At 33.9% G+C, this 24,531-nt stretch overlaps 1 protein-coding gene across 7 annotated transcripts in view; it reads left to right on the top strand.

The window, feature by feature from the left end:
• The window catches only part of POSTN (periostin), a 35,719-nt gene extending 11,756 nt beyond the window's left edge, over nt 1-23,963 (top strand). Inside the window, exons 7-24 of one of the 7 annotated variants that reach the window (XM_026033915.1) lie at nt 1,328-1,469; nt 4,081-4,293; nt 4,451-4,585; nt 5,336-5,484; nt 5,938-6,074; nt 6,911-7,041; nt 9,700-9,830; nt 10,000-10,102; nt 10,496-10,563; nt 11,136-11,181; nt 12,251-12,298; nt 15,450-15,545; nt 16,123-16,212; nt 17,729-17,806; nt 18,200-18,280; nt 19,929-20,015; nt 22,411-22,452; nt 22,935-23,963. In XM_026033915.1, the coding sequence (XP_025889700.1) occupies nt 1,328-1,469; nt 4,081-4,293; nt 4,451-4,585; nt 5,336-5,484; nt 5,938-6,074; nt 6,911-7,041; nt 9,700-9,830; nt 10,000-10,102; nt 10,496-10,563; nt 11,136-11,181; nt 12,251-12,298; nt 15,450-15,545; nt 16,123-16,212; nt 17,729-17,806; nt 18,200-18,280; nt 19,929-20,015; nt 22,411-22,452; nt 22,935-22,975 (1,818 nt within the window). In that variant the 3' untranslated portion in view covers nt 22,976-23,963. The remainder of the gene's footprint in view (nt 1-1,327; nt 1,470-4,080; nt 4,294-4,450; nt 4,586-5,335; nt 5,485-5,937; nt 6,075-6,910; nt 7,042-9,699; nt 9,831-9,999; nt 10,103-10,495; nt 10,564-11,135; nt 11,182-12,250; nt 12,299-15,449; nt 15,546-16,122; nt 16,213-17,728; nt 17,807-18,199; nt 18,281-19,928; nt 20,016-22,410; nt 22,453-22,934) is intronic. The other 6 variants (XM_026033910.1, XM_026033916.1, XM_026033913.1 and 3 more) reach the window with 6 other exon arrangements.
• The last annotated feature ends 568 nt before the right edge of the window (nt 23,964-24,531 follow it).

Below are 24,531 nucleotides of genomic sequence, written 5' to 3' on the forward strand. Positions count from 1 at the left end.
TATTACAAATATGTTCCTGCAGTATGCAAGAAAGAAAATAGTTTTTCCTTTTTTTTTTTTTTTTTTTTTTTTTCCATTTGTGCATGATGTTTAAATTTTGGAAGGGTTAAATCAATAATAATTAAATCAGTAATAAAGAGTCCTCTAGCTAGTACTGCAAACTACATAGAAAGATAGCATATATTTTATGTATCATAAAACATATTTTATGTTTTTATGTGCTGAAGTAATGCTGTTCAAGAACATAAGTTGCACTGGCTTTGCTAGATGATATTATTTCAAAATATACCATATAAAGGGATAAGAGAAATGAATTTCCCCTTCTTCCAGACATGAAAGTTTCCATCACCTTCATGCTACATTTCACAGAGTTGTTCTTCCCACACTGTAGCCAAGACCTTTCTGTGCATTCACTATAGCTAACGAGTATGTGTCAACAGTAAATGTCAAGAATGCTACTTGCTCCAAATGCAAGTGTGGTAATGTAAACATTTAAGAAAAATCAACCCTGAGACTGCTTGAAGATTTCTAGAGGTAGTCTCACTCCAGCATATTTCTTCTTTTAGGATGGTTAGACCCATTTTTTATTTGGCCAGCTTCTTATTTACTTTATATTTCCAACTTAGGTTGAACTAGTAGTACTTCATATTGTAATGAACCAATGCAGATACATTCAGTTTTCTAAATGATCTTTTTCATTTTTCTTTCTTTTTTTTCAGTCTTAGATTCTAGGGAGGACAGGATACAGGCACCAAATAAATGAATATTGTCCCAGTGTTCTGATTTAAGATTTATGGGAGAATAAATTTATGGAATGGAAATTCATGTATTACAAGGTTGTGTAGAGATTTTTAGACAAGAATATTTATATAAGAATACAAAGGAAATTTCCATTTTTTGAAAAAAATACTTAGTTAGGTTTTATTTCATTCAGACTATTTCCCTCTGTTTTATTATTAGAAAGTAGAAGTAGGATTTTATCAGAATTGTTAATCTTTATGCCTTAATTTTAAATCCTTAGGAGTGAATGTTTAAAGATTAAAATCCTGGAGATAACCTTTCCTGACCTCAAAGCCTGAGACGTATTTCATCACATTAGTTATATAGCTGTATAACAAATCTTTAACTATTCTATGGGGAAATTAATGGCTTTGATAAATCTTTACTTTGATCTCCAGTAGAATTTGCCATCAAATATGGCAAAACCTATATTCACATTTTTGAGCTAAAATTCAGACTTTGATAATAAGAATTTCTGCCCTGCTACTCAGAGCTAATGATGCTAAGATATTTGGGTAATACTTTAATAGCTAAATTTATTTTCTAGGCTGCTGCCATCACATCAGATGTCTTGGATACCCTTGGAAAGCCTGGACATTATACACTCTTTGCTCCTACTAATGAAGCTTTTGAGAAACTTCCAAGGGGAGTTTTAGAAAGGATCATGGGTGATAAGGTGGCATCTGAAGGTATGTCAAAAAGAATTCTTTTTTTGTTTGTTTGCAAATAATAAATACAGATGAGTAGCTGAGGATATATAATCTATGTTATCTTGGTATCTCTGAAATCAAGCAACTGTACTGTCATAATTTAGATATCATATACTGTCTCAAAATCCTAGAGTAATCCCAAGAACTTCACTAGCTGCATCTGACATGCTCACTTGAAGCAATTCCTATGAAGTGTTATGTAACAATGGATGAGCAGATTATTTCACCGTGAAGTTTTGACATTGGAGATAGTAGTAGTTTTCCCCTCGTTCAGGCTAAAGAAGTTTACTGAAAGGGTCAAGCAAAGAGGTGCTGTTGAATCCATACTTGAGCAGAGAGACTGAAGAATGTAATATATTCTTTAAAAATACTATTGAGCAATAAATTCGGATTCATCCAAACAGATGGCAACTTTCAAGTAGGCAAAGTCACCATCCAGAGTTAACAAACAAAAAAGTGCATCTCCAAAGGACAATTCAGATCTTTAGGGTATATCGATCTCTGGGACACCTTTTTTTTTTTTTTTTTTTTTTTCCCCCCTACATGACGAGCTTTGATTTCTGACTGAAGTATCCCAACTAAGTGCCTACTGTTAGATGATATAAATTCACTCCTTTAGAAAACTGAGTAATCAATTGCAATTTCCTTAACACATGTAATTATGTGACATTTATGACATTTACGACTAAGAATACTACAACAACCAAGCCAAAAAAAAGTAAACACCTTCACTTAATCAGTATTGACCAACTGCATTTGTACTTGAAAACATTTTCTTTCCATAAGACAAACAAGGAAGTTGAAATTAGAATCATTAGAGCCAGAATTATACCAAACATCTGTCCTTCTCATTAAGGAGAGAGCAGTTACTGTGCCATGTAAGACTGCATTTTTTTCTTGCTTTAAATTACACAGAAAAAAATCAATTGGTTAAAGATGCATATACAAGCAGGATGTCTAGAAATACTGAGACTGTAGTGTTCAACTATGGTATAGTAAGTATTGAAGGTGTTTGAGATACCTTTAGACAATCCTTACATGTGAGTTAGGTATGAACAAGAAGGTTTTCTTTACATACTGTTTAGTGCTTATTCCGTTTAGAAGGCTGAACACTTCCAAGATTTTCTCCTCTTCAAAATCAAGAGGTGAAGGATGGAATCAATAGTCTGTTTTTCATCTACTTTTTCAAATGGAAAAGTCTTTCATAAACATGAAAGTCTCTCATAAAGATATATTTCCTTGATATTTGTACGGCCTTCAGATAAATTTTCCAGGTAGAAAAAAACAGCAACTGGAACTTCACAGACAATTTTGAAGTTGGAACTGACTGCTTAATTCTGTGGTTAATTCTAGAGCCCATAATCTTCATTGGAACCAAATGTTCTCTGACAACTTGCATCACATATGTGACCTAGTGTCTACCCCTGAAATGATTCCATATTAAGAACTTCCTTCACTGAGCTGTTGAAATTAAGTCCCTTTCCTCAATTATGAATTCTACAACACTAAGTCAACTTTCCTTGATTCATTACAACTAAATTAGGTCACTCTCTCAGTGGAGACTGGTAGAAAGAAAGATCTTAGCTCATTTTAATGTAAAATAAGGACCAAAAATGAAACTGTAAATAGCTCGGTTATTTTTGTTTAGTTTTGTTTTTCAGATTGCCTTCAGGAATTTCAGATGATCTTCTCATCATTAAATGTTAACACATAAAAGAAAATTGTTATTTCTTGAATAGCCATTAGAGTTTGGTTCTCTGAGGTCATGGAATCACAAAATGCTTAAGGTTGTAATGGACCTTTAGAGATCTTCTAGTCCAACCTCCCTGCACATGCAGGATCACAAAGAGCATGGGGCACAGGGCTGCATCCAAGCAGGTTTGGAAGATCTCCAGAGAAGGAGACTCCACAACCTCTCCGGGCAGCCTGTTCCAGGGCTCTGTCACCCTCACTGTTAAGAAATTTTTCCTTAAGTACCTGTGGAACTTTAGGTGCTTCAGTTTGTGGCCATTTCCTCTAGTTCTACCAGAGGCTACCACTTAAAAGAGGCTGGACCCCTCCTCCTCACTCCCTCCCTCGAGGTATTTATACACACTGATCAGGTCTCCCCTCAGCCTTCTCTTCTGAGGCTGAACAGGCCCAGCTCCCTCAGCCTTTGCTCATAGGGCAGATGTTCCAGTCCCCTGATCATCTTTGTAGCCCTGCGCTGGACCCTCTCCAGCAGCTCCACAAAAAATCCACAGCTCCACAAATCATCTGCAGTTGCTAGAGTATATTCGGTCATATATACAGATCTCAACATAAAAGCTCTACTTTTCATAATAACTTTTCATAATATATGCCAAAGCTTTCTAAACATAGATATTATTTAGAGGTCTATACTACAAATCTTCTTATAAGCAACTTCCGATATTGCATCAAGATGTCAGTAAATAAGCAAGTGCCATGTCAAATTATCTAGCAAACTATTAGAAATTGAAACTTGATATTAGAAATTGAAGTGTTAATTTCAAGTTATTTTTAAAAGGTTATTTTTTTTCTACTTGAATATAAACCTCTACACATGAACTTTCTGTTCTTTTTCTTGCAGCTCTTATGAAATTCCACATTTTAAATACTCTCCAGTGTTCTGAAGCTATCATGGGTGGAGCAGTCTATGAAACCTTGGAAGGAAACACAGTTGAAGTTGGTTGTGATGGTGAAAGCTTGACTGTGAATGGAGTGAAGATGGTGAAACGTAAAGATATTGTGACTACCAATGGTGTTATCCATCTCATTGATCAAGTGCTAATTCCTGATTCTGGTGAGTAATGTGTATGATAAGTTTCTTACACTAAGGATATTTTCTGCAATCTTGCCTAGATTCCTTTACATGTATTATCATGTAAAAGAAATATGTGAGCATGGAAAAAACAATTTTATGTTAAAAGATCTTTTCTTAACTCCTTCTTTAATTTCAGCCAAGCAAGTCATTGAGCTTGGGGGTACTGAGCAGACTACCTTTAAGGATCTGGTGGCACAGCTAGGACTGGCATCTTCTCTAAGACCAGAAGGCCAGTACACTCTCCTAGCTCCTCTGAATGGTGCTTTTTCTGGTAAGTAGGCTTAAAAGATTATACTTTGAATGCCAAATTAAACAAAAAGAATATATACCACCCTGACACTTTTTCAAAATAATCTCCCATCCTGTTCCAGTTCCCAAGCAAAGAGAGTAGTTGAAAATAAGATACACTTTATCCCTGCAAAATGTGCTGAGAGACAAGACAAGCCCAAACATCAGTTTGCATGAGTTATTTACGATGGTATCTTCTGTTAATGGAAATATGATCACTAAAATAAGCTGCCAAACATGGCCTGACAGGTTATGAGGAAGAGAAAAATATGTTCATTATTACATTGTTTGTTCTCGGCTTTGTGCAAGGAGGTTCATGTTTGCCAGTGAAACAGAGAGATTGGTTCAGATATGTTGTAAAACATGTGTTTACATAAAATAAGTGTTTGCATATCTTCAGTAGAAGTGACTGCTTGGGGATCCTGCTCTCCATCAAGGTTTTGCTTATTAACTCACCATCACAGGAGGAGAGATGGAAAGGATTTCAGATGTAAACACAGAAAACAAAAGTTATAATAAATTGCAGAATAATTTAGAAGATGCATCAAGAACATATATAAATCATTTTCTATATTATTTCTGGTAATTAATCAGAACCGTTTCAGTTGATAACTTCTAAGTGTAAGAAAGGACAATTTGCAAAATCTAATTAACAATTCAATTTCTATTTACCTTTTTTACTATAAGTTTACTATAGAAATCACTGTATATTAATAAGTGAATGATTTTGTAGATGATACGTTAAAGATGGACCAACGTCTTCTCAGAACAATCCTGCAGAATCACATTATAAAATTCAAAATTGGTCTCAATGAACTGTACAATGGACAGGAACTGGAGACAATCGGAGGAAAACTGCTCAGAGTCTTTGTGTACCGCACAGTAAGTGAAAGGAACTTTTAACATTTTTTATCAGACAAGATAACTTAGAAAATGGAGTAGTATGAATGAATAAAAGACAAAGCTGAATTAAACTTCTAACATATACCATTAACTGTTTAGAAGTGAGAAAAAAATGAAAATCAAATCTTCATTTATGGGACCTTTGCATGGAAAGCTCTGTGAGAAAACTAAATAGCAAAAAATAATCAAGTTTAGAAATATTTATACTATGCTACTTTACTCCAGATTTGTCTACTTTCACTTTCTCTAACGAGATCAGATTTCCTAGAAAGGAAACACAATTTGACTGTAAGAATTTCCTATCAGTATTTTTCTTTTGAAACCTAGAAATCTGGTGGGGAATACACTTTCATCTCATTTGCTCAAATACGTTTACGTTCATAACACACTACAAATGGCTACACCTGGGTCCCTTGTTTTTCTCTTAATTAGGCTGTATGTATTGAAAATTCCTGTATGTTAAGAGGAAGCAAAGAAGGAAGAAATGGTTTTATTCATGTCTTCAGACAAATCATCAAACCAGCAGAAAAGACATTGCATGAAATGCTGAAAAACGATAAGCGCTTTAGGTAAGTAGTAATTCTGACAACATTGAGATTTTCCTAGATAGTTAGTATTTTTATATATAGCAAAGATGATCTGAGAAATAGTTGTGGACTGTAGCTTTTTTTCAGGAGGAGGAAGTGCATTCTGTCTTGGAAAAAAAAAAGAGAAAAGGAGAAAATAATGTTTTTTTTTTCTGAGCTGTATTTTGAAAGAGCTGTCAGTTTTTATATAAGGATGGCTGTTTATGACACACAACTGTCATCTGATGCCAGGATTTTGTTCTACTTTCCTGTGTTAGGTAACATTTTCTGAGAATCTTAGCAATTATTTTTCAATGAGTTTTTACTGCTCATCTCTGCTAAAGACATAACAGAGGATCAAGAGGACAAAGGGATTAGATGACATATCCAGAGCTATAAAGGCAGCCAAGTCTGAAAGTTTAATTAACCAAAAGTACAATCCCTTAACAGTGCAGAGTAATAGCAGGCCTATGCCCCACAGTATTTCTGCTCCTCTGACTATAAGTACATTGGTCATCATCAAAACAGTTATCACTCTTGGAGTCCTCCCTTTATCTCTGTGACCTGTGGGATTCCTATTCAATGAACTTGGCTGTGATCAAGGTTGTCAATATTTTTTTTTCCCCCAGTACTTTCTTCTTCAACCTACTAATTTAAGACAGTCGTCTTTTTTTTTCTTTCCCCTCATTTTCCTCCCCCAGTATTTTTATTCCTGGGAAACGGTTGGAGTGCTTGCAGCACTAGAACTAGGTGGCTAAGTATCCAGACCAAAGAATGGGTACTAGTTGTCAACAAAATACATTTATGTTTTGTTTGGGTTTTTTTTTTTATTTAAACAGCATTTTCCTCAGTCTGGTGAAAGCTGCTGATTTAGATGATGTTCTCTCTCGGCCTGGAGAATGGACTCTGTTTGTTCCAACCAATGATGCCTTTAAAGGTTTGACTGACGATGACAAGGCTGTACTGATAAGTAAGTAGCTTAAGAAAATTAGAAATGTAACCAAGAAGAATAAAATCCTGGCCTGTTGAAATCAATGGGAAAGATGTCTAAGTATAATTTGTACAAAAAGAAAGACATCTAATAACCTAGCTTTTTACATACAGCAGCAAATACAGTTTAATAAAGTAATCCCTGGCTGGCAGAGAAAATATATCTTTGGAAAAAAAAGCGTCCAACCTTAATTTAAAATTTCCTATTAGCATAATTTCTTGATATTGTATTCCAAAGAGCAATTACTTTCCAAGATAAAATCTGTATTTCATTTTAGCATCAACTTTTAATCATTCATTCTTTTTATAGTCTTATTAAGCTGTATAACTTTGACCACTGCTTTAGATGTGATTTGTGACTTTCCTGCCTTTCCTGCTTTTCCCCTTTCTTTTTCTTTATCTCATGTATCCATCCAGCAATCTCAAGACATCACCCATAAGTTGTGAATTTACATTGCTAGACCTTCTTTTATGTTTTTTTTTCAAAGTTACGCCTTTAAACTCTGTATTATAAAGATTATCACAGCATTTGAAGTAACTTCTTTGATAACATGCTTCATCTGAGCATCTGAGCTTCATCTGAGTAAGAGAAGGAATACACAGGGATACTTTCAAACTCTCATGCAGCTTTTCCCACTAAAGGGATAGACTGTGGCCACAGCATTAAAATATTTCTAGCTTATTTTTGATTTATGTGAATCTGGCCTATGCTCAAATATGAGAAGAGTGGTTGCTTTGAATCCGACATGCAGGTCAGTCACAATTTCCACTCCTGCAGTTTTCACATCAAAGTTCATAAATATAAGACCAAATCTCATGAATTCTGAATGACCTTAAAGGGTCCAATTTACAGCCCTGATGAGCTGCTGTCCTAAGCCTGCTCTGTTTAGACTCTTAACTCACTAATGAGACACAGTGAATATAAATCACCTCTTCAACAATTTGAAGTTTTATCTGTGGTCTAAATTAGCTTCTAATCTTTCTGATGACTAACAGTAAATTAACTTACTGATTAACAGTAAATTAAATTAACTGACTAACAGTAGATAAGAAAAAGCTTTCTCGAGGTTATGAATGGAAATACCTGGATAGACATACCATAGCTTTTTTTTTTTTTTTTTTCCTTAGGAAGAAAAAGAAATTCAGTTTATGTCTATTATGCTGAGTCTTCAATCCACACCTTGACATTATATCCAAAGTCTATGCCATTTTAGATTACTTCTACATTTCAGAATATAAATTTATTTCCCATTCTGGTTTTCAAGGTCTTTATTTAGCTTTTCTTATCACTATAGCCTAGTTTCTGCTTACAGCTGTCTGAGATCTTAACCTGCCCCATTGATTTTACTGTTAAAAGTCCTTTTTTTTTTTGTCAGATTACTTTCTATAACTTTATATTGGCTTTCTTTCAAAACATTATTTTACTTTCTCTAAAAAAATACACATGTATATAGTTTTTGAAGAAGCATTAGAAAATGCTCTTTTTTTCAGGATTTTTTAAAAAGTTATTTATAATGCAGTAAGGAATATTGCATAGAACAAAGGAAAATCTGACAAAGACAAAAGAACATTTAATTGCATTTCAGTAGTAAAGTCAACTGCAAGATTAGCGATCAAAAGAAAAAGTAGAAAAGGGTTCAAAGTTCATTGAAAGAAACAGCAGGAAAAAAGATATATGGGTAATATTTCCACTTCAGTTTTATCAAGATTGAAACCCCTAGTAAGAAAAATAAATATTAGCATTTAATGCTAATGTGAGATGTAATATAATCAATATTCTATGTAATGGAAAGCAGATGTGTTTTGAAACTGCTTTATTTGTACCTTACCTCATGGGCAGCTTGTGGAGTGGCAATGCTGCAACTCTGGAGCAGCCCATCCTGGGAATCTGAACCTCTGCAGACCCTAAGCTCCAGGGAACCTTGCCAGCACTCTGTTCTGGGCTCCAGAACTCATTTCCTTCCTTCAAGATGATCTTGAAAATGTTGGCCCTTTTGACTTGAAGTGTGGAAATTTTCCACAAAAAAAAAGATTCTTTTCCTCGCTTCTACACTGTCTCTGTTCTCTATAGGAGGAGATAAAGCCAGAACTCCAGATGGCTTTCTTCTACTTCCCTTGAATGAAAGAATAACTTTATCTTGTCCTATATGGGCAAGATGTGTGCATTTAGAGAGCTGTCAGTTATTCCCAGCCATTTTAGAAGACTGTTGCTGGAAAAGCATAATTGGAATTAAGGCTAGAGTTTATCTAGTAGCGCAATATGTTTAGTAGTTCTGAAAACTCTGTGTTTGTGAATGTTTTGAGGAGGTTAATTAGGAAGAGGTTAAAAACATCTGATTGGAATAGCAAGCAAATAGGAGAAAATAATACAGAATAAAAAGAAATGTTAAATACGACTCTGCTGTTCTGTTGAAAAGTTCTCATAGCATTTTTTTTGTGAATGTATTCTAAGTCCTTTCAGCTATATGATTTTTTTTTTTGCCTTTATCATAATTTTACCAGGCTAGCTCAATTTATGTGTTTCTGGTAGTTTTATTCATGCTATGTTTAAGTGTAACTCAGGCTTGTGTGAATCCTTAGTATTTCCCAAAAGAAACTAGCCAGAGTCATTTTTTTTCTTTTTTTTTTCTCTTAATAGGGGACAAAAACGCTCTCAGGAACATTATCCTTTACCATTTGATACAAGGAGTTTCCATTGGAAGTGGCTTTGAACCTGGTGTAACAAATATTCTTAAAACTATCCAAGGAGGCAAGCTGTACTTGAAAATAGTTAAGTATTAAAAAGAAGTCTTCCTGATATAGCCTTGTAACCGGAATTTGACATTACTTGTCTATCCAGATGAGAGAATGCAACACGTTTGTTTGAAAGTGACGTTAAAAGGTTTATTTCATTTTTAATGTCTTTGATAACTTGTGTTGTCTTTTCATTCTTTCCCAGGTGAACGATACACTTCTGGTTAATGAACTGAAATCCAGAGAATCTGATCTTATGGCGACCAATGGTGTCATTCATGTTATTGATAAACTCCTATATCCAGCAGGTGAGTATTAGTTTATTCTAGAAGAAGATGTATAGAATTAATACACAGAACTTCTGAATCTCTCTACTGCGTATGTAGGTACAGTAACTTTAAAAGTTAATTCATTTGAAAAGCCAATATCTATGCAGAACGGGAAAGAAAAAACTTATTTCAGTACTCATTTTATGGAAGACCCTTGCCTGAAACCATGGGAGCTCCTTTGAAGACATTTGAAAGTCCAATATTTTGAACAAAAAAATGGTTTGGGATATATTCCACACTAATATAAGAGAATGTATAAATTCAAATATATTGTGTGAGGGATTACCTCTCCAGATCACTGTAAATGGAAGTAAAATGATTAGTTGCAGATGCATGTGCTTCCTCTTACAATATACCTATTTCCTTTGTCAGATCTGCCTGTTGGGAATGATCAGCTGCTCACAATCCTGAAGAAGTTGATTAAATACATTCAAATTAAGGTACTCTTAAATGATGAACAGTCTGTCATTTGTAAAGACCTGCAAAGTTGTGTAAACTGTCATTCAAAAACAATTTTCTGGTCCCTCTCTTTCTTCAGTGGACAACCCTTTAACTACTCCTCATTATCTAAGAGGAATGGTGACTGATACACTGCACAATTAGAAATTACATTTTCAGCAGCAAATAATCATAGATTATATCCACATAGATGTGGATAACTCTATTGTGACCTGGTCCAGACCTGCTTTGTTTCAGGTATGGTCTATCATATCAGCAACGTATGTCAGTTATTAAGACTTGAGGAAACCCCTGTCTGAAATAAATACCACCAGCTAAATTATTAAGTTATTAGATCCTCCAGTCCCAATAGCCTATGAAGAAATAGGCATCCTCATCTATCTCATACACTCTATTGAGATTACTTTCTTTCTCAGTGAATAAATGAGAGGACCTGGGCAAACAGCATAGCCTGCCTTAGATCAATAAATCTATTAATTTTGTCAACATTACTTAGAAAACTCAGAAGTGAGTGCTCTTTTTTTAATTTTAAAATGATTTTTCTTTGTTATAGTTTGTTCGTGACAGTACCTTCAAAGAGATTCCACTCACATTTTACAGTAAGTTCATTTTGAATATTTCCAGATGGGTTTGATATTTCCTTTTAAATGTTGCCAGTTCAAAATTTGAATTATACATATTTTCTTTCAATTAAAAAGAAGGTGATTGGCCAGTAGAAGGCATTGGCCAGCAGTAATACTGGCCAATGAAACAAGAGTAGAGAAGGTCACTAAGCAGAATGTTTCTGATTTTTGTGTTACTGTATTTATTTTTTTCCAAACATTATGCTTTCTTCTTCACATCTTCTCTGAGAAGGGTGATAAGTTTATTTCTTCCACTTCTTCATATATTCAAGTATAAGGCTTGTGTGAAAGGCAGTTGCTATGTCTGTTTTCTTTTATAGGAAACAGATTTAAAAGAGGAACCTTTCTTGCTCTTTTGCAGTCTTTTGGGGAATTGCCTTTAGTATCTGAATAATAAGTAGAGTCTTTTGAACCCAATTGTTATAAAGCAATCTTGCTGCCTTCCTGCTGGGGTTTGGGCCTAGATTAGAAAGTGAACTTTAGATTATTACATTTCTGTGGGATTCTACCCACATTTTTCAACAAATATGGAGAATAATGTATTAGGTTTTTGAAAATTCAGAGTGGATCTGCTGAAGTCAAGAGTTGTGGAATAAGGAAGGGCATACACTCAGGAAGGCAACACAGGAAGCAATGTGTATGAACTAGAGCAAGAGAGAGCAATTATCTGTGTCTGACTGATGTAATGTGATTTATTCAAACACTGCAACAGGAAAGATTGGAAGCTCTGCCAATTAAGGCCTCTAGGAATGAATAAGAGTTGGATAATGATCTGTCAGAAATTTCTTTCAAGTAATTGAATATAATAATTGGACTTAATTCCCAAGACCATCATAGTGGTCTTGTCTGTGATTTTCTATTAAGCACAGTAATAGTTCTGGAAGTCAGATGTTTTTTAAGTGTTTATCAGGTGAGTTCCCTAACAAAAAGAATAATCACTGTGATTTTACCAAATCTTTATAAACAGAGCAAATCTAACTGATCAGTAACTTACAGAAACAGTAAGAATGGAATGTACTTTATATTCCAATTTCTGTACTTTCAGAGATTAACATAATTGAAAGCAACGTCCAGCCCATCATCAGAAAGGAAGGTAAATGAGGACCTTATTAATTTGATATATTTCTGTATCTATGTATACATATGTATATGTATACACATACAGAATATATACTATTTAATTTTGTAAAGGAATGCATTATTTTTTTACATATCTCCAGGATGTTCAGCACTTTGCTTGAAAAGCAAAGATACAAATATTGCACTTAGAACTGGCTGAAGTATTTTATATAAAAAAATGTCCTACATTGTTCTCCCAAAATGGATACCATTTTTTGGCATTTTTAATATAATTTTTCCTCCCCGAAAATCCTTTTTCAAAGCATTCCTTTTAAATATCCCAAGCAGACTTCCAATAAATGAAAGGTTAAGTATTGTCAACATTTTATATTAAACAAATTATTTTTAAACATGAAGCAGGCTTGTTCCTTAAGCTTTAAATTTAATGATCAGTTCCTTTTTCTAGATTTTCCAACCAGTTCTAAATACCAATATCTGTCACATGCCTGGAAGGGACACTTATCGAAACTTTATTCCTTTTTGGTCTTTGAAAAGCATGACCTTAAAATTGGTGGTGGGACCGAATAGAAGAAGAAGTGGGGCTGAGTCTGTCGAAAGCGCTTGTGGTAACTGGTTTAAGTAAAATACCTTTGGTTTCACTAGACCAATGCTACTGGAGTAAGTTTCTGTTTCCAGCTGAAATGACTGTGCTTAAAAGTACTCTGATGGAGACCAATGGAAGGGAAAATGGGTTAAAAATGTCTTGGAAAAAAATGTGTAGATTTATGAACAACTTTTTCTGAGAGGATTTCCTCACTGTAGAAGCAAAATGAGGTTGCTTATTCTGAAGCTTGTCTATGCATCATACCAGTTTGTGTCATAGACACCAAAATCTGTGCATAGACTCCATTATTAAATTATAGAGGGCTACAGGGCAATTAAACTGAATAGATTCTTCTATATGGCAATTCAACCAAGATATTTTAGAAACTTTCATTAGGTTGAAATCACTCTTAGTGATTTAATTGTGAAAGGGAAAATCACTCATTGAAGGTATCCATTCTTATCCACTAATTCCAGAGGCAGGCTAGATAATTTAGGCAATTTATGTAACATTTAGGTGAGACAAAAACCTCCTTTAAAGAAAAAACAAAATCACTGCTGTAATCAAATGTACAAATAAATGCTATTCACCAAAGAGAGAATAAATAATTGCATAAGTTAACGAACACTGAAGAGTCATTGTGTCCCACTGCCAGCACACTATTTCTGCTTTGGGACATGGTCCAGGGAATGATCTCTGGCAAGCATAGCCTTCCTGCTGGTGACTCAGACCTGTAAAGCCAATTTAGGCCATTCTGAACTTCCTAATAGCAACAGCAGTTGCAGCTCCTCTCAAAACCTCACAGACACATGCCTGCTCTACAGCAGCTTAGCAAAGCTCTATGTTAATTTTTGTAAACTATAACAGGAAGTTTCATCAGATCATGATACAGGACAGATTTCAGTAGAATTTCATTTTCTAGGTGATTTTAGAAGGTGATGTCTACTTCTCCTGTCTTAGCGTTTTCTACTTCGATATTGTCTCCACTGACAACACACAGGCAAGTTTAGAGAGATGTAAGGACTTAAATATGGAAGAAACTGAAATCTTAATGGATTACATGTTCAAAAGATTGATCCAGACTAGACAGTAAACTTTGTTTTTACTTTATTCTCCACATACATGCACTATATTTATTATGGAGTAGAATAAAGTAGCTTAGAAGTTAAAAAGAGGATTTACAAACATAAATGGTATTAATTTTACTTTTAATATGTTCTCATCGATATTAATAAGATGTGTCAGTGTGTGTTATTCAATGACCTCTCCAAATAAAAAAAACAAACTTCTAAATTTAAGACAGAAGTGGGAGAGTGTAACTTGCTAGATTCTTTCAATATTTAAGAAAATTTATCAGACAGAAGGGTTAGAAAATAACAACAATAAATAAAAAAAAAAAAAAGAGATGGCCATTCACCTGGTCATAGTCTGAGTAGATCAAGAGAGCTTTGTGATACTGGCCATCATTATGATCGCATCATAGGATCTCATCTGCAGCAAATAAGTGAATTATTTGCCTCAAAGATCTTTCTCACCAGAAAAGTGAACAATAACAAATGCTTGGTTTTGTTACTATTGAAGGACACTAGCATACTGAACATATCTTCAAACATTAATGTTAAATCCTGGTTAATAATAATAATTTTATATGTACAACCATCCTCTATGGGAGTCATTTAAAGAAAGTGATGACAATAAAATACTGGAAATAGTGCTTACTTTATAGCTGAGCAGGAAATAAGGCATGGTTTGCAGAAAAAGCGTAAGTAGAGCATCATCTTATTCTTGTTAAGTAACAATATCAATGGTACGTCCCTAATTTATTTAGTATCCACTGCAACAGGCTGTCAACCAGACATATGTTTTGATCAGTGTGGTCTACATGGAGTGCAGATATTAAGAGGTTACAGAATTACTTGTTTTGGCTGTGGAAATCTAGATGATTTCTCCCATGCAAATAAAGAATGATTGCCATTAATGCTGACATATATCCTTACAACCATCCTATTGACATCTGGATTATTTTTTTCTTTTAAGCTGAGTGACCTCTGTCTGAGTCTTGGTATCTTAAAAAGAAAACTGAAGGGAATTAGGTTAAAATACCTAATTTCCTCATGGATATCTGTGCAGTTAGTAGGAAAAGTATGACAAACATTCCTTTCTCAAGCTGTCTTCTAAATTTTCACATAATACTTTGCATGTAAATCACTAACAGAGCAAGATCTACAAGATTCTAGCAGTGCCACTGAACAGTCATAGTACCATTATATATTTGGGAAGGCTCCCTTTTCTGTGCTGGTTATCTGGTTTTGCCTCAGGTTTGTCAACAAATATCAAAAATAACAGCTATACAGTACCCAGTGGATTTCTAAATAGTAAGTATGCAAGAGGATGCAAGTTTAAAGTAATATGGGAGGAGGTACAAGATTGTACATCTTCTGCAGATATATTCTGAGATTTCAGAAGTCCACTGTTGTGGTAATTGTGGTTTACTTGCGGTACAAGGGTAATATCAGATTTGCCTGGGCCCCATGGGTTATTTTAATGAATATGTGTAACATTTTTTTTTCTTATATTGCAGACCCATCTATTACACAACTGACTAAATTAATTGAAGGAGAACCTGAATTCAAAATAGTCAGGGAAGGAGAAACAATAACTAAAGTGATTCATGGAGGTTGGTATGCTTTCAGCAGCTGTGTTTGCTTAGTTAAAATTTGAAACATTCAAGTTTAACTTCAGTGTATATGATTAGTGTGATATACTAGATGTCTGATCTGTTTTTAAGAGGTCCTCCTGGAAGTCTTAGAATTTCATTTTATCATTTAATTTTAACTTATCATTCTCTCCCTCTCTTTTTTTTTTTTTTTTTTTTTTTTCCTAGCTGTATCTCATAGCTATTTCAAGACAGTGGTAGAAATATTGTGCATGCTGTCTGTTTCAGTTAAGAATTATTTGCTGGATCTTCTCCATCAATCAGACACATGGTCACTGCAACTGTATCAATCAAAGAAATTAGCTTTGCTGGGTTCAGTTAGGAGTTTATATCCAGGGTGGTTTCAAAGGAAAAAATACATTTGGCCACCCTAAAGTTAGAAAGAACTTAATTTCTGCTCTGTTCTGATGATTTTCATGAAATATGCTATGATAGTGCCTGTGTGCTTCATTAAATTGCAATGTGAAAAGGAGCCTCAGAACAGCACCCAAAACTGTTCATTGCTTGATTAATGTTTCCAATTTAAAAATCTCTGTAGAACCAATTATTAAAACATACACCAAAATCATTGATGGGCGACCTGTGGAAGTGACAGAGAAAAAAGTAACAGAAGAAAGAATTATTCAAGGTATGTCACATGGAGCTATTCATACTTAATGAAGTTCTCCATTATATACAAAAGTAGCACGACTTAAGTCCAATCTTAATGCCTAAACTGTTGCTTCCTTGAGAAGTGGATTTTCCTCCAAATCCTGCCTATATGTATCTCAATTTCTGTCTGTATTTGGCACACATGTATATACAGAAATTGAAGCAATACTTTAACAGCATGCAGAAACATTAAAAATCATCTTTTCTTTTCCCCTTGTATTTCAAAAATGCCTGCTTTTTCTTGCTACTACTTCAGATTGAGACTGGTTTTATTTCATTTTTAGTCTGGTCTGATCTAAAAAAAGAAAGACCTTAGAGAACTTCAGTGTTGTTTTGGATATGTCTGGGTAGTGTTCATCTCACCAAAGGCAGACCTTCAGTATGCGCTACCTAATTTTGCATGTCATCACAGGCTCCCTTGGCAGTCCTTTCATGAAGAAAAGTTCTCTCTTTTTCTCTGTAAGGGAGGCCTAGGTTGCTGTGAAATCCACAGAGTAGAAACTGATTTTGATTTAAAATATAATAAAATTAAAGTGTATTTGTGGTGTCCTTCCATCCTCTCTCAAAATAGCTTTCAAACTCTTTAGCCAGATCCTGTCTTTATTGACATGTGATAGAGATTTTTATGTTTAAGAAATCTAGAAAATTCACAGAAATTAATGAATGAAGGGAGAGGTATTAAACTTAACACATTATCTCTTAATACATTTTGACCATCTTGATTACATGAATGAGACAGCTAACACAATATCTGCAAAAATAGTTATAAAGGAAAAACAATTTTCTAGGAAAATAATGACTTGTCAGAAAGTCTTAAAATTCTATTTATTTAGAAAATCCTAATATTCGATGTATGAAGTCCTTCAGGCAAGAAATAAGTAAGAAAACTGGATTTATTCTCATAGAATTATTTATTCCACTGAAAATTATTGGCTGAAAAGGAATGATTATTTCTGAACAAATCAGGGGCTATATTTCAACACAGAAAATTTGTGAGAGAAGGGAAAACAGTGATTTCTAATTGTTGAACTGTAACTTTTATTAATATTCCTTTAAAATGGTTATTATCTTGTAGATTTGTACGTAAGGCCAGAATTCCAGAACTGATACCTCCTTCTCTTAGCACCAGCAGAAACTGATGAAAAATCAGTGGGCTAAACTCTCAAATGACTCATAGCAATAATAAATAAAAAAAATCTATAACTTAATACAAAAAAAAGTGATGAAGACTACGTTAGTTTCAGAATATGTGCAGAGATTTACGTTGTGTGATTTTTTTTTTCTAAATACTTTGTTAAATAACCCTTTGGAGCCATCTTACAGCTTAGTTTTCAATACAATATGAGATAAAACTATCGTAATGTAGATTAATGCATGTTAAAGATCAAATCATCTTAAGTGTTTAATAGCAAAAAAAAAAAAAAAAAAAAAAAAAAAAAGCAAAAGGCCATATCATTGTATTTGGTTCAGGTCTTTCTTAAACGTCTTTCCAGGTCCGGAAATAAAATATACCAGAATTACTGCAGGTGGTACAGATGATGAAGAACAGTTAAAGAAATTGCTTGAAGAAGGTTTGTATCATTATTTTCTTCCTTGAAAAATAAAAGTTCCTTGCTAATAAATAGTTATTTAATTACTAAGTGGATACTCTGTGTTTTCAGCCAAGTTGTTCTCCTTAAACATGAGAAACTGAGATGTTCAGATCCAGTGATATATTTTGAATCTCTGAGCTTAGTGTTCCAGTCGGCTGTACAGCTGAGTCTGTCTCGATCTGCTATATATTAAGTTCTGCTTGTTACCCAGCACTGTGTTTTCAGTGTTTAGCATGGTGTTCACTGTCATAGCGTATGGTTTTTTTGATTCAACAAAACGCTCTAATAGGATTCATTCAGTAATATTCTGTTATAGGACTGTCAAGTGTTTTATGTAAATCACTTTTTTGCCATAAACCTGTATCCTATCAGAGGTTACCAAGGTGACCAAATTCATTGAAGGTGATGGTCAGTTACTTGAAGATGAAGAAATCAAAAGACTTCTGCAGGGAGGTAATTGAGCATATTACAATTAACCTTTTTTATAACAGGTTATGGTATCTGGAACCTCTCTCGGATATATCAAACTTAACATTTTAAAGACTGATCTACTTAAAGTATAATTTTAATGGAAAAAAAGTAGAATTTCATGAATGAAGTACCAAGTATATATGGAATAGATTTTAATTTCAAAGACTGATTAATCCTTTTTATTGTGATATTGGACAAGATAAATACAAACTTATTTTTTTCAGTCTTTAAAAAGTTATCTTAATTATAACCCAGGGGAGCAATGAAGATTTATTCCACTAGCTGTGAATATTCCATACATCTTTTTTTTCCCTGCAAATTTGAATCTGTGGAAAATGCTTATGAAGTGGAAAGTATTGTAATAGACTAAATTCAACCGTCTTTTCAGTTCTCCAGAAATGAATATTCATTGCCCTCAAGTTAATAATAAAAGGCATGTTTAGCATTGCTCTTTAAATGCTACAGGTGATGGGTATCAAGACATTAATTTTAATTCTCTTTTAGCATCCCAAGGAATGGTTTTCTTTCCTTCTCTCTCTCTCTCTTTTAATTCTAACAGTTTGGCAATAAATAACCAGTAGTTGTAGAAAACTGGTAAAAGAACTTATGCTTATGAAATTAATCTATATCCATAAATCTGGAATGTTCTCTGCTTAATGCATAGATGAGAACAACTATCTGTAATAGCAATGGAAAATCAGAAGGAGAATTCAAGTGTTTTTTGTTGTTTTTCATTTGTTTTTATTGCTGTTGTTTTTTTCTTTAGTAAAGGTTAGCGTAAACTTGATCAGAAACTCAAAATAATAGATAAGGATTTTTCCCTTGACGTACATTAGAGCAGATTTAGAATATCTCAATTCATTTCATTCTGTTTACTTTTTAGTAAGTGATGCTACAGATTTGTAGAATATAGATGGATTCTCCTGAGTAAATTTTGAAATGACAACATTGTCCCTTGAATTCTTTTCTTCTCCTTGCTATTATAGATTTGTTTTTATAAGCATCTTGCTTTATAGAATGGACCAAATGAGTTGAGTTTTATCTCTTGTTTTTATGCAATCTTTTCTAATCTTTTCCATGATTTATCCAGTCGGCTACCCTTGGCCACCATGACAAACCATTCTTCTAGCTGGAAAAGCAGATACCACATGCTGCTTTATGGCTGTTGGTGATAATAGAGATGTACTTTATGGTCCCCTTGTTTACATCAGACCACCTCCGTTTTACTGAAAGTTTCCTAACTCCTTAAACATAAGACCAGTCATAAATGGATGGATTCCTATTATCTGAAGTAAAAAAAAAATAAATAAATAAAATAAAAAAATAAAAAAAATGATTTCACATGGGCTATAATTTACCTCATATAATATCCAACAGTGCCTATTATAATTGCAAGTCTTTGCTGAAGCAAAGCTTCAAGCCAAGCTTGCAGTGAATGGCTGTCAGTTGTAGGGAAGCTGATTCTTCTTGTGTCAAGGCCAAGGAAATCCACCGGACTTTACAGCACGTATAACATGGTGGCTTGCATACATTTAAACCCCCAAATTACATTGTTTCCACTGAAGGTTCCTTACATTTGGAAGAAATGCTATCCCAGATTTAACTCATTTGTTTTTAATGCTTACCATAGCTGGAACTGAGTACACCAAGGTTACTAAAGTAATTGAGGGAGAGCCACAGATTTTCGAGAGAGAAATCAAGAGAGTCCATCTGGAAGGTTAGTTTTCCTAAAAATTCCACTAGCACCAAGATCTCCTTTTTCTGAAGGCGTCCGTTCAGGTGGGGTTTATAGCATCTGTTTATGAAAATCTCTTAGGTCTGAAGCCACAGTTTCAGCAAGTTTTATAATTGTTTTAGAAATGAATTATTTCAATGACATTGTAGAGAAGAGTGTTGAGGCTTATCTTGTGGCTCAAAGTAAATAAACAAGAGGAAATGTCTAAGCATAAAACTTAGGTAAAATATTTGAAAGAGGACATACTGTAAGGATTGCTTTTTCTCCAAGCAGCACGTAGAAGACCACATGAGTTGTTTTGAACTTGACTGTATTTTTGTGTTACTGTTAATATGATTTGTTGATGTGGGAGGTTCTCAATTTGGGGAAAAAAAGGAGGAAGGAATTTTAACTTCTGCATAGGGGCCATGGATTTTCTCTACCATTTTATTGTTACATGATGGAAATTCCTAAGATCAGAAGAAGTTTAATAGAGCTGAGGTTCAAAATGAAATTCTTAAATGAGAGAAAATTCAGCCCACATTCAGCTAGGAACTAGTTTTTCAAGTTTAGTTTTTTTTTATTCTTGTATGTTTGAGAATGAACTTCATTAGAAGTTTAAAAAAGTGGTTTGGTTTGTATTTCTTCTGCATTTGAATGTATTTCTGTTTCCAATTCTAATTCTAATAAGGAAAAATATGAAGTTATTTATTCCTTCAACATTTAAACTACCAGTTCACAGAAAGAAACACCTCATGGGGAAAGGAAAACAGTTTCTAGTAGATGTTTAAGTAAACCTTAAAATAGGAAAGATTCACAGTGGTCATTGGTAAAATACTGGTTGACTTTCTTTTCTACAAGCATAACTTCATGTGGGTGATTTGATATACTATGGCACATGTTTATACAGAGAGAGCAATATGGTGTAGAAGTCTCTACACACACACAGAGTGCGCTATAAAGAACCAACTAAACTTTGAAGTTGACACTACATTCTGAAACTGTATCATTCTGTTTGTATAACTTCATTGTTGAAAAATGCAAAGCATTCAGGAAAATGAAATATTGTTTGAATGTGAAGGACAAATGCTTAACAGCATGTGTGCTCATCTACCATGGGACACCCAAAAGTAAACACATTCAGATGGACCATGGTGTGTGCTCCACAGGGCAGTGCAGAGCTTGAAATTTGCTTTCCCCTCGAATACTTATACAAAATACAAATACACAATATAATAGCCTCACCTGTAATGTAAATGCAGCCTATGTCTCAGGCCAATACACTTATATACCTTGTACCTCAGGAAAAAGAACAGCTCTAAGAGATGTTGCTGAAGTGAAGGTAAAATATGTCTTAACTTCTTACCTTCATAAATTCCACTCTTATTTCACAAAGTTTTATAAGGGAGAATTAGACAAATGCATTCTGACCCTGTTCCCCATGGCTATCACTTTCTCCCTTGTACTAGGGTGCCCCATGGTTATGGAAAAGAAAAATACTGCAGTCTGTCTTCTACTGGCATCACGTTTCTGTGACAGTGACAGAAAATCTTTCTCTTGAGTTTATGGAATGCTTTTTTTCCCGATACCAACTTCAAACCATTAGAAAATGTCTCATTATTTTAAGAGAGAAAAAAGTGTCTGTTGCTGTTCACATAGTGGGTATTTTGGAAAACACATATATTTGCTAATAACGGTAATATCTATTCAGTGACTCTTACAACACTGTATGTTATATAACAAAAGTATGCGACAAAAAGAACTGATTTTAAATGCAAAATACTCCTGTGAGGTCACACTGCAGTTACACATCAAGCATGCTGGAAATTATATCGAGGACAGCTAGAAATCCAACTGACATCTTGTGATGATAGAGTTCCATGTGTATAACTAATCTTTAATTTCTGAAGAAATATCTCTACAGCACACCACGAGCAGTCCTGAATTTCCTCTGCCAAAAGATGAAAGATTGAGTACTGGACAAATTAACCTGGAGTTACACATCAAACAGCTTTTGCTGAGTGAAGAGCATGGGAAAATTATCCTGGCATCTGCATACCTGCTTATGAAATGGCTTATCATGTAGCCCTCTTATGAGACCAATATGAATAACTACATGAAAAACATGGTTAATTACAACTGTTAAAAAGAAAAGATATTATTGAAATGTTGACAAAATCTGATGAGTGTATGTGATGGACATCTTTATTATTAGTGTTCATGTTTCAGGTTATTGAGTCAAATAGGGAGGTAATAGAAGGAAATTGTAATTTACTATAAACCTAAAAAAAAAGTGAAGATTTTTCCAGGTCAGCTATGGGGTTCTGACATTTCTCACGTGTTTTAACTCAAATACTCTTAAAAATCATTTCTAACTGCAACATTTCTATTTTTGTAGAAGCACCTGTGCGGAAAGTACAAGCAAGCAGAAGGACACAAGGTAAAAATAAAACATACTTTAAAATACTTTCACAGAAATAAAATATTATTTCCCCACATATATGATAACTGTCAAAAAAAACCTAAAAAGCTTACATTCCAATGGAAAATAGAAAAGCATTCCAAATGAAAGAATTTTATTTATGTTTTAAATATTCTTTAACAATGTAACTGCAATTACAGTGTTCATAACCAAATAGGTTATTTATTTTATATTTTGCTATATGAAAACCAACCAGATTATGTATTTCAATTGCACAGTGTTTCAAATTAGATTAAAAGCATCAAACTAAGGTCCGACTTTAGAAATCTAACTTGGTCCAAAAGGGACTGTGCGATACGACATCTATACTGTGTTTCCACATATGAATGTGAGATTCATAATCACACATTTCCTTCTCACATGTCTGTTTCAGTAGTGCATACAGTATATCGCATATCTGTACTATATATAATTATTGCTAATAATTGATTTTTTCCCAGGAGGTGCAGCAAGAAGAAGGACAAGACTAGTTCGTCCCTAAAAGTTTTCCAGGATAGAAGCTACAGAATGACAAATTAGCAGCACGGTATTTGAGAGGAGGAGAAATACTTTTGAAAAATAGAATGTAAGAAAACGGCATAATGATGATGTTAGCATAACATAAACTGAACCATGAGTCCACACAAAAGATGTGAAGATGGAAATGCTCACTACTGGCATAGTGCTCACTAGCAGGAGTTGTCCATTTTGAGCTGGTGTGACTATTCTTATTAGTAAGCACTGTGCTATGTAGGATCCTGGCACTGCTGAAGGTACAGACAAAACTTCCACTGACCTCAGGAGAACCAGGATTCCCACTCATCCGGGTTAGTAAGCGTTTGCAGGATTGGGCTCAAAAAGAAGAGCAGGGAACAACTGCTGAATGTATTTTTTTATTATTATTATTTCCACTGGATGAGAAATATAAGTGAAATTAGAGCATTTCTGGAAAAGTTCAAGTGATTTTTTAGGACAAATAATCTAAGGAAATATGAGCTGTAAACGTAGCACTTTCAATTTAGTACTATTATATACTTTTTTGTACATCAAACCTTGTCATGATGACTCCAACAACGTTACCTTTTCTAAACAAACAAATATGCTTTATATTACATGTATCTTTTTGTTCTACATCACATAGCCAAATGCCTTCTGATAACATGGCTAAAGGAAGCTCTTAAAAAGAAAACAAACATTAAAAATGAGCTTCTCAAAATATATTTGGGATTTTCTTGAGTTTTTATCTATTTATGTGAAAAATCATTACCATGATAGGAATCCTTTACTAAAACACATACTGAGATTCTTAAAAATGTTTTCTTGCATTTCCCTAAATGTGCCTTTTGATTATTAAAGTGTAAGGGATACAAAATGCATGCAAACAGTTAACTCTGCATGGAAAACAAAATGAGGCTAGATCTGATGGCTTTTATATCAAAATATGCTTTGCTAATGTCTGGTACATATGTGGATTGTTTGTAAATTATGTCATTTTTATAACTCTAGTTTTATACTCATAAAAGTAATTTGCCTTTATTTACAAAAGTTGTAAAGCAATTACTCATGGAGTAAGAAAAAAAAAAAAACATTTTCAAAGTGCCTTAATTCTGCAGACCAAAGTTTAAGAAGAGTTATCTGGTGTGCTTTAATACTTCTATTTTGAAACAAATACTCAATAAATAATTTGGCTGAACTATACTTGCTCTTATTTGTAAATAAATCTTTTAAATTTAATTAAAATCTAGATATTCTTAAACTTTTTTAGGGTACATTTTAGATAAAAAATATATTGTCACAGAAACAAGCAGATCTTTCTCACTTAACATATCAGACTCATACTAGGGTTAATGAACTTAATTTGCATCTCCCTGTTAAGTGCAAGATTTGCAACTCCTTGAAGATAAATAGAAGTCTGCACTATTTCAATAAACACACACTGTTTATTCTCTCTCACACACTGAGCATTATCTCCTCAGTTCCATAGATCTTAGGGCTGCCTAGCATATGAATGCAGGCTGTCTCATTCCCCAGAGTCTCTGACTGTCATTAAATCATGAA

Source organism: Nothoprocta perdicaria, unplaced genomic scaffold, assembly GCF_003342845.1.
Source record: "Nothoprocta perdicaria isolate Ctin4 unplaced genomic scaffold, notPer1 scaffold_137, whole genome shotgun sequence".
Taxonomy (NCBI): domain Eukaryota; kingdom Metazoa; phylum Chordata; class Aves; order Tinamiformes; family Tinamidae; genus Nothoprocta; species Nothoprocta perdicaria.